Source organism: Crocuta crocuta, unplaced genomic scaffold (genome assembly GCF_008692635.1).
Source record: "Crocuta crocuta isolate KB4526 unplaced genomic scaffold, BGI_CrCroc_1.0 scaffold217, whole genome shotgun sequence".
NCBI lineage: Eukaryota > Metazoa > Chordata > Mammalia > Carnivora > Hyaenidae > Crocuta > Crocuta crocuta.
The window spans coordinates 2688615-2698765 of record NW_027532208.1 but is presented as its reverse complement, the minus strand read 5'-3'; the positions used below and the strand labels follow the sequence as shown (position 1 = coordinate 2698765).

Sequence of the window (10151 nt, the reverse complement as noted above, 5' to 3'; positions counted from 1 at the left end):
GACCCTCCCAGGCCAGGCGCCCCCCCAGGCCTGCTGAAGCCGACCCTTGTGGCCCCCGCCCTCCGGCCACGTACCCAGCACCCTCCTGGACTCCCGCCACTGCCAGATGGATGCTGAGTTCTGATAGTCCTCGGAGCCTTCGTCCCCTGCAGGGAGACACCGAGACAGGGCTGGCCCGGTGGGGCAGCCACCACGGCCAGTAGGCAGGGCAGCAAGCTGCCCTGGCTCCTCGGGGGAGGCATCCCGGGCCCTGTGCCGGGCAGTCCCTCAGGGAAGGAAGGGGTCCTCTCCCTCCATCTCGCTAAGGCGGGACCCCCACGCTCTCCTCCAGGCCTCGAGCGACACTTTATCCAAGCACGGGAGCTGATGGTGAACCTTCCGGCTTCGAGGCAGCGGGTGTCTTGGAGCAAGGGGCCTCGGCTCTCTGCTGAGGGGGTGAGCCTCCCTGCCCGGCTCCGGGGACCCACGGGCCTCCCTGCCCAGCAATGGGGACCCGCAGTCTCACCTGACTTGGTGTCCTGCTTGCAGATGAGCACGTTCTCATACGAATTGGTGTCATCATCGTCTGTGGGTGGGGGGCAGGGGGGTTATGCGAGGGGACAGGGCTCTGGTTGCTGGTGGCCCTACTCCGCCAGCCTGGCTCTTCCTCCCTCCCTCCCTCCCTCCCTCCATCCTGCCTTCCCTCCCTAGGTAGGGACCTGCCCTGCCAAACCCTCAGCCCTCTGGGCGCCTCTGGGGCCTCTGAACATTCTGGACCAGCGTCTTAACTGACACTGGGCTGCCTTCAGCATCTGCCAACCTGGGCTCCTTCACTGTCTTCCGAGGTCACCCCCAAAGGCACTGGGGAGGGGAGAGTAGGGCCCAGGCTGCAATCAGGCAGTTGGCTAGTTGGCAGGGGGAGGCCACGGAAGGGCAGGGTCCAGGCCTAGGCTGGTCCTGAAGCAGTACCTCGGGGCGGGGCAGGGCAACCTCAGCCTATCGGAGCTTGGCTCAGGGCTCCAGTCAAGGGGGAGCTGAACTCTAACTGCTGCCTCACCCCTGCATCCATCTGTGTCAAAGGGGCTCCAAGAGAGGAGGGCCCCTCCCTTACTCAGAATGGGGGGCATAGGGGGGTGAAGACCCTCCTTTCTGCCCACCACGCGCCCCACCCCCCAGCCTAGCACGGCGAGGCAAGAGCCAGGCTCAAGCCCCAGACCTGGGCACCTGTCAGCAGGCACTGCCCACCCTCAGGCCTCAGTTTCTTCTCCTGCAAACCCAAGGTGGTAAGGGCCCAAGAATCGGGCATCCTCAGAGGCTGCAGGGCTCAGGACGCCCCCCCCACCCAGGGCTTTCCCCCGGGGTCCCATGTGTGGCCGTCAGTTGCTGCCCGGTCCTGAGGGGGCCTGCATGACGGGGCTCAGTTGCCCCTGCTACCCCTGCCCCCAGCGACCCCCTCTGCTTCCCTCAGCTCCGTGGCCTGCCACCCTCTCCCCTCTCTGCCTCCCACACATCCCTTCCCTACTCCACTCCTGGGCTCTCGCCCCCCAAGCTCCCCACTCTGCCACCTGGCCGGACCCAGGCCCAGGCTCCGCCTCTGCATCCTTCCCACCCTGCCTCTGGCCCCGGGAATGTGGCTTCCAAGGTGTTCCCCCTCCCCCTTTCCCCCTCTTCCGCCTCACCTTCCGAGGGCTTCTGGAACTGGCCCCAGTTGTAATAGTCCGAAGTGAGGGGGTCTCTGGCAAGGAAACACAGACCCGGGCCGGTTGCTGGGTAGGCCAGTGGTTGGGGTGGGGGCGTCGTGGGGGACAGAGAGGCCAGGGCTGCTCCAGTGTACTGTCCCCACAGGGGCTCCTCCCCGGTCCCTCCGGCCCTGGGCCACCCAGCCTGGCTCCAGCCATCTCGACTTGTCCGTCTTCCCTGGGCCGCAGTTTGCCCATCTGTGAGAGGAAGAGGCGGCCCTGCAGGCACTCCCTCTCCGGGGTTTGCGGAACTTGTCTCTAAGTGATGCGGGTTGAGTCCCCCAGACGAACCCTCCCTAGAGCAGGGCCCTGTCCCCATCCCCACAAGGCCGTGGCCACCTGAGGGGCAGTGGTGCTGTGAGAGCCTGCCTGGGCCAGTGCTTTCCCGGGCAGGAAGCCTTCCTTNACGGATGAGGGCCCAGAGCCCGCAGAAGACCACTCACATGTAGGCCCCATGGGATTCCCGTCTGCTGCCTGCAGGAGGAGGCGACAGTGAGGCCTGGGCCCCAGGGGCTGTGGGCCCCACCGCAGCCCCCCGCCTCCCAGGATCCCACCCACCTTTGCTGAAGTCCTCCAGGTACCTAGAGGACGCGGAATCTGGAAGAAAGGCCAGGCCGGGCTCATGGCTTCCTCCCGCCCCCAAGGACGTGTTCCAGATCTAGGTGTTTCCTACCTTCGTAGCTTTGCACCTGCTCTCCATCCCCTCCCCCCAGGCCTCCCGGCCCAGCACCTGGGGGGGGGGCCCTCACCACTTGCGTCTCAGTCCCCCTCCCCCCCGCTCAGTCCCCCTCCTCCCATATCTCAGTCCCCCTCTCCCCCAAGTCCCAGCCCCCTCTTCACCCCTGCCCCCACCCGTGTCTAAGAGCCACTCACCCTCGACGCTGGGGGAGAACCGCAGAAGCTTGTCCTTCCTGCAGGAAAGGGGGAAGGGAGGGGCTGAGGAGGACTTGGGGTTTGTGAACCACAAAGAGGGCCCATGGCCCCTCTCGCAGGGCCCTCAGAAGCCGCCTCCGGGGCTCTGAGGTTCGAGGAGGGAGCAAGGTCTTGGCCTGAGCCCAGCCAGGTGGGGGCCCCAGGACCCTCCTTCCCCGTCGCCTCCTATGGGGATGTGACCCCTCGAGGCCTGGGGAAGGGGGCTTATGCCTACCTTGTCGGCGCCACGTTGGAGGCTGTGTCCAGCAGGGGCCCGGGCCACGGCTGCCTGACCACTGCAAAGGGCAAGGAGGCGTTGGCTGGACCCCCAGACCAGCCGGCCAGCACTGGCCCCTCGCTCCGCCAGGTCAGGCCTGGCCACCACCTCAGCACGATGGGGACAGGTATGGCCCCCCCAACCCCAGTCCCCCCCGGGCCTCCGGTTTGGGGACTCACAGGAATACGTCCGGGCCACCGAAAAGTTCTGTGGGTTCTCTTCCCTGGAAACACACGGAGCTGTGCTGAGCCAGCGCATGGCCTCCCACAGCCCAAGGGACAGAGGGACGGGAAAGACGGATGGACTGGAGTGAGGAACGGAGAGGGGCGGGACAGACGAGGGTGCGAGTGATCCACGACTCCCCGATGCCTGCATTCTCTGGACTGCTCCGCAGCCCTGCCCACCGGCTGTCCGCCCCTCTTGCACAGCCCCGGGCTGGAGCCAGGGGCCTCCCCGGCCTCCCCAGGAAGCCCGGAAATGGGCAGGAGGGTCTGTGGACAGGGCCGGGGAGGCGGCCCTGAGATTCTGAGGCGAGGGTCAGGCGGCTCTTCAGGGATCTCAACCAGCAGTAACTTCAGCCCATTTTGAGATGTTCAAACATTACATTTGCTCCCAAATACCCGGTGAGGTAACTTCGAAGCTAGACAAGCAGGTGCAGGTCCGGCTATCACCCATGTCCCCTTCTCTCTTTGAAATGGATCCCTGATTTTTATGGAGGCCCATCTAAAAGACCGTATTTCCCAGCCTCTCTGGTCCCTAAGTGTGGCCCTGTGATCCAGCCCTAGTCGATGAAATGCAAGCCAAGGTTGGTGGGACTTCCAGGAAAACAGCTTTAAAGGAGGCACTGCCAACAGGGCTGCACCCTTTTTATCCTGCTCCTTCCTTCTTATTACTGCCTGGAACACAGCGAGGAGGGCTGGAGCTCCAGCTGCCGTTTTGGGTCATGAAGTTCCCTGGAGAGTGGAAGCCACCACTAAGGATGGGAGGGCAGATTAGCTGAACATTCAGCCTTTTGGGTTCCTCCTCTGGACTGGAATGGGTACCTGGCCCAGCCTTCCAGGAGCTCCTGGACAGCCAAGGGGTCAGGGTGACCTGATTTAGGAGGGATGTCCTAAATCCACAGGACTTCCATATGGCTTCCCACGGGAGCTGGGCCTGGGCAGGAAGGAACTCAAGTGAAGTGGGTTCACCTCCTCCCGTCCAGGCCCAGTTTCCCATTTCCCACAGCGACGAAGAAGTTTCACTTCTGACTCTAACTCAGTCAGGGGCCCTGAGTGGGCAGGCACTGAGAGAGGAAGGGAGAGGCAGAGGCGGAGGCAGCCTGCCTCAGGGCAGGGGTGTGGGAGGCACCAGGGGGAGCCCAGGCCCTCCACCCCAACCCCCTGTGGAGCTTGTGGGCTGGAGATGCAGANGGGGGGGGGGGGGGGGGAGGGCATGGAAAGGGAAACTTTGTTTTCAAATTTCATTGTGGTTTTTCAGTTGCAAAAGGAAATGAGAAAGGGTGTGTGTGTTCGGACGGGAGTTCCTTCCCCCTGGCGCGCACACAGAGCCGCATGTGCAAGAAGCACATGCATGAGCAAGAATGTGGGGAGCACGTAGGCGTGAATGGGCACGCCAGCCCATGCACGTGTGTGCACACAGGTCTCAGAGCCCCTCAGACCTGTCTGTCACTTTCCTGCTTGGTTAAGGACACCAGTGGCCCCTGCCCTCCTGACCGGGGTTGTCCTTGGGCCACACCCGCTGGGCCNGCTCCTCTGTGGCTCCCCTGGGTCCTCAGGACAAAGGCCAAGGCCTCGGCCCACGCATCCAGCTCTCGTCTCTCAAGCCATGCCTGTACCTGCCACCTCATCCCCAGAAGACTGTGTCCACCCCAGTCCTCTGTCGGCAACTGGCCGCACTGTTCTGTCTCTGGAATGTCCCCTTTTGCCTTCTTTCTTCAAATCCTCCCCACCTCCCCCGCCAGGCCTCTCGATCCCCTCAGGCCACGCCAACATCCTCCAGGAGCTTGGAGCTCTGTTGGCGTTTTGTTTTTTTTTTCCAGGGGAGACTCGCACCTGCACCCGGCTGGTGCTTTGCGCCCAGGCTCTGTTCCCCATGTGGCCCAGCACCAGCACAGCGGGCTCCCTGGGGCTGGGGGCCAGGGGAGGAGCTCTGGGGATGCAGGCTCTCCCTCCTCTCAAGGACCCCAGGGCAGGGCGACAGCCCCTGGGCGCCCCTCCCTCTCTCCCTGGACAGCTCAGGACCCGCTGGAGGAAGTAGACAGGAAGGGATGAGGGAAGTGGGGGTGGACACCCGAGGGGACGCCCATGTGGATGCCCACAGCCAGGGCACTCCAAGTCACTGGGCCGGGGACACCTAAGCACTCACAGGCTCCTCTGCTCGTAGATTTTCTCCGACTTCTTCACAGCTGCAAGAACAAGACCAGATTAGCAGGTGCCCCAATGCCAAGGTGGGCACTGAGCTCTGAGGTCCCCCTCCTGTCGCCAGCCTGCCAGTCACTGTGGGCCACCTGTCACTGACTTGGTGTCTGCTCACGATCTGTTTAGGAGAGCAGAGCGTGGAGATGGACGCTGCTGGCAGCATGGCACACCCCCCACCCTTTTCCCAGAGCATCTCCTGCCCCAGACCCCTTGACCCAGCACAACCAAAGCCCCACAGTGAGCCAGACTCATCATCTTCGGGGATGGTTTAGGGTTTCATCCCTGCCTCGTGCAACCTGTCTTTCAGTCCACCCACCGCAGCCAGGTGTGGGTCCGCCCCTGTACCCCACCGCGCCGTTACCTGGCCGGGAGCAGCGCACGCACAGGCCGGCCACCGTCCCCAGCAGCAGCAGCAGGGCCGCCCCCGGCCACAGCAGCTCGGCGTCCACGTTCATGTCCGCTCCTAGCCACGTGTCCTGCAGGGCTGCAACGTGGGTCATCCTGTGACCGCCCCTCCGGGGTCCCGCCCAGCCCCACACCCTCGGGTTTCCAGCCTCCCTGTCCCCCAACAGCCCCACAGCTGAGCCCTGGCCCTGGGAGCACCGGCTCCCCTCCCTGCTCTGGGAACTGGTCAGGCTGGAAGGAGCCCTCCTCCCTCATCTGATCCTGATGCTGCACCTCTGGCCCTGAGGGCCATCACCAACACTTGGTAAGTGCTGGAAGGTCCTGGGGACCAGACAGCACCATGCGCATGTGCCCAATACATGCCTTGACTTAATCCACACAGCTGCCCTCCCAACATTTACAAATATAGAAACTGAGGCTGGAGGCACGCCTGGGTGACTCGGTTGAGTGTCCGACTTTGGCTCAGGTCATGATCTCATGTTGAGCCAGACTTTGGGATCTGTGCTGACAGCTTGGAGCCTGGAGCCTGTTCTCGATTCTCTGTCTCCCTCTCTCTCTGCCTCTTCCTCACTCCTGCTCTTTCTCAGAAATGAATAAACATAGAAAGAAAGGAAGGAAGGAAGGAAGGAAGGAAGGGAAAGAAAGGGAGAAAGAGAAAGAAGAAAAGGAAGGAAGAAAAAGAAGAAGAAAAAAACGAGGGAAGGCAAGAAAAAAAAGAAAAGAAAGAAAGGAAAGGAAGGAAGAAAGAAAAGATAAAAGAAAAAGAAACTGAGGCTGGAGATTCCAGCTGCAAAGTAAAAAGACAGGATTCAAACTACAGCCTCGGGGCCCTGACTCTGGCTGTGCTCACACTATGCTGTTGCCTCTCGCAACCCCAGCTTTGCCGGTCAGTGGCCCCCACCCACCCCAGGGCGTTTATCCGCCTCTATCAGGAGTGGGATCTCCTTTCCACAAGCACCGAGGGGGGCCTGGGAGCATAAGGGGTAGAAGAGTGCTCTGGGCAGAGAGGCCTGGCGGCGTGGATCCCGCCTGGGTGGCCCGAGGCCACTGCTTGGTGAGTGGCGGGTCCGCAGAGCCACGCTGGGATTGCCAGTCCCCCGGGAAGCCACAGGCAGCCACACACCAGGGCCGGAAGTGCAGGTCCAGCCCCGCTGGGGGGTCTTGGAGAAGAATCCTTGCGAGTGTAGAGACAGTCTCCCGGCAGTGGCCAGGGACACAGCCGAGGGCGACAGGGGACCCCCAGGGGGCCCTGCCCCAGGGCAGGCACGTGGGGCCCACACCCCTCAGGGCCCACCCAACGCACACCTGTTTTTCCTGCCTGGGCCACCGGGGAGGAGGGCTTCTCCCCACTTTACAGCTGGGGAAGGCGAGGCTGGGGAGGAAGCGGAGCTCCGTACTGCCCAGTTCCTGCGTGGGCTCCCCGAGGCCTGTGCTGCCCCTGCAGCCTGCGGGCCCCTTCACCTCCCTGAGTCCTTGTGGCAAAAATGACAAGGAGCCTCCACGCAGCCCTGAGCCTTTATCGGGGTCTCACGGAGAAGCCACGTCTCCTTCCCCAAACGCGGAGGGAGTCAGTGGGAACACGAGCGCTGCCAAACCTCATGACGGGATGGCCCCTGTCCCCTCCGGAATGCTGTCTGCATTGAGCCCCGTCCTCCCTCTGGGCCAGCACATCCTCCTCCTTCCCTCCCCCGCTCCCCGGGGCCGCCCCAGGGCACTTCAGGCTGTGTGCGGCTGGAGCTCCTGGTGGTGGAGGGAGGACTCCAGCTTGGGCCTCGGAGTCTCCTGGCCTCTATGGGGATCAACCCCAGCGCCTTCCTCAAAGAACTTCTGGCAGATGAGAAACAGCCCGGCTCAGTGGCGGGGCTCCCGGAAGAGAACGTGCTCAGGATCTTATTTCTGGCTGGCTGGTTTCGCGGCCCAGCGGCAGTAGAGACCCCAGGGCCTGGCCTGCTGGCCTCTGGGGCCGTCCAGGGGACAGGGATCCTCCATCACGAGACAGCCCTCTTGCTTCTTGGNCCGAGAACACAGTGTCTGCGTCTGCTGACACCCGGCAGCCCCTCTACAACAAGGGAAATAATGACACATCCTTCGGGTTTGTCTGGTGAGGCCCAGCACCGAGAGGGTGCGCGGAGGTGCTAGTGTGGGAGCCTGGCGGACACGGCTGGCTGACAACATGACCCGCCATCATCAGGGTCCCCGTGGAATGGGGAGGGGCAGCCCCAGCCTTTTGGGTGCAGGGGTGTAGCAGCGAATAGTGCAGGCTAACCCTACCAGAACCGTCCCGCCCGGTCCCCCAGACTCACAGGCCCGAGCTTCCCTCCACCGCCCCACGCAGGCCACCCCAGCCCCTCGGGTGCCGCAGATACGCCAGGTGTCACGTGGGAGATGCCAGCCCCCTTCATCCAAGGGAGGAGAGGGAGGCCCGGAGAGGCGGGCGCTTTGTCCAGTCTCCCCCAGCTAGCCCGTCACAGAGCCAGGGTCCCAGCTCAGGCCCAGGGGACTCAAGGCCTCGCTCCTTTACCCCTTTCTTATAAATCCATTTTTAAGAATCAGATGTTTTTTTCCAAGAGAGGCCAGTGTGAGACGAACGTTAGTGGCGGCCGCCAGACTGAGATCTGCCCTCCGGCTGGGCTTTCCCACCCGGGCCCCGGCCCCGCGAGCGGGCTGATGAGGGCTGGGGGAGGAGGCTGAGCCCCCAGGAGAGGCAGGCCCAGGGGCCCCAGGAGGGCCCCAAGGGGCAGGCAGTGCCGGGTGGGGTGGGGTGGCGAGGCGGCCCGTGGCCACAGGCTGCAGGCCAAAATAGCACAAGGGGAAGTGCGCAGTTTTCAGATGAACAAGGTTTGCAACAGCCCTCGGTGGGAAAACCCTCGGGGCTGGGCCCGCCAAGCCCCGGGTCCGAGCCTCAGGAGGTCTCCCAGCCCACCTCCTGCCGGAGATGGGGAAACTGAGGCCTACTGGGGCCGCAGGGCAGGCTAGGGGGGCAGGAGTGGATCGAGAGATTTGGATCTGGGTCCTGGGAAGGCCTTATCCGCTGGGCTGTGCTCTGACGTCTGTTCCCTTTTCCCCTGTAATCTCGGCCTTCAGACAAGGCCGACTCGGGGGGCCTCTAACCTAACCGAGGCTTGTGATGCTCAGGCGCCGGTGTGGGAGTCCAGGTGGCCCTTGTCCGGGGGCAGAGGTGGGGGATGGCGACTGCCAAGGTCAAGACAGAGGGGGATCGTGATAGAGCCGGTGTGCCAGGCTGGGGGCTGGATGGGGGCAGCGGTGGGAGGGCGGCTTCCATCTAGCCTGAGGCAGGCCCCGGGCACCCTTCCCTGTGGAGTGTCACCCGTCCTCCCAGAGCCCGGTGGCAGGGATGCCACAGTCCCATTTTACAGATGAAGAAACCGGGGCTCGCGGGCCTGGCCCCTCACCGGTCTCTGGAGTGGGCTGTGGAAGGCGAGGCCAGGAAGGCGGCCAGAACAGGCTGCCCCTGGGTGCCACAGGGTTCCCGACAGAGCACTTCCGAGTCAGGGGCGCCAGGGCAGGACCAGGGCCCTGTGTCCCGGCTTCTTCCCACCCCAGCCGGTGGTCAACCCTCCCAGCAGTCCCGCTGGGCCATCCGCCCCCATGGGGAGTCAGCCTCGAGACCCCTGACCCTGGGCCAGGCTCCGGGTGCTCCTGGGAAAGACTCACCTGAGAGCTGGGGGCTCCTCAGTGCGGCCACCTCATCCTGAGCCCACACACCTGCCCGAGCTGACGCTAACGGCACAGCCACCGGAGGGCAGCAGGCAAGGCAGCGAGCGGGCTTCCTGTCAGCCCCTGAATCACCCTCACACATCCGCTGCTCTGCCGGACAGGCTCTGTTGTCACCAGACAGAGACACAGAGACACCCGCAGAGACAGGGAGAGAGACAGGCGCCAACAGACACACAGAGAGTGCGCACATACGCGCACACACACGCACGCACACTAAATACACGCATGTAAACCCAAGTCACAGAGAGGAAGAGACATACACCGAGGGACTAGGAGAAAGAGAAGGAAGTGGGGTGCCCACCCCACAGGCAACCAGAGAGTAGGAAGATATGGAAAGCCACACACTAAAAACCCACATAAACACACACACACACACACACACCCCTCGAGAGGGAGCAGCACACAAAAAAGGCAGGCAGAGAAAGAATGAGAAAGACACACACATGTGTACAGTGTCCTTTCTCCTCTGGAGACGGGCTGAGCCTGAGCCTGAGATGGACCGACAGACACAGACACACAAGACAGAGACCTGCAGACTCTCAGAGATGGACAGAGGGAGTGAGAGCGAGAGAGAGAGACACTCAGGGAGCAAGTGTCGCAGGGAATGAGACAGGCACTCACATGCTCACAGCTGTGCATGCTCGCACGGAACATGGGACAGAGGGACGCACAGTAGGTGCG

General features: G+C 63.3%; 1 protein-coding gene across 4 annotated transcripts in view; it reads right to left on the bottom strand.

The window, feature by feature from the left end:
* LAT2 (linker for activation of T cells family member 2) overlaps positions 1-9971 on the bottom strand; it is a 14824-nt gene extending 4853 nt beyond the window's left edge. The window contains exons 1-11 of one of the 4 annotated variants that reach the window (XM_077777837.1): positions 9408-9966; positions 5689-5811; positions 5275-5314; positions 3087-3130; positions 2866-2926; positions 2592-2629; positions 2277-2315; positions 2162-2192; positions 1659-1714; positions 506-565; positions 75-170 (exon numbers count right to left, since the gene is read on the bottom strand). In XM_077777837.1, the coding sequence (XP_077633963.1) occupies positions 75-170; positions 506-565; positions 1659-1714; positions 2162-2192; positions 2277-2315; positions 2592-2629; positions 2866-2926; positions 3087-3130; positions 5275-5314; positions 5689-5811; positions 9408-9660 (841 nt within the window). In that variant the 5' untranslated portion in view covers positions 9661-9966. Of the gene's footprint in view, positions 1-74; positions 171-505; positions 566-1658; positions 1715-2161; positions 2193-2276; positions 2316-2591; positions 2630-2865; positions 2927-3086; positions 3131-5274; positions 5315-5688; positions 5812-9407 lie in introns of all 4 variants that reach the window. The other 3 variants (XM_077777839.1, XM_077777841.1, XM_077777840.1) reach the window with 3 other exon arrangements.
* Between the last annotated feature and the right edge of the window lie 180 nt (positions 9972-10151).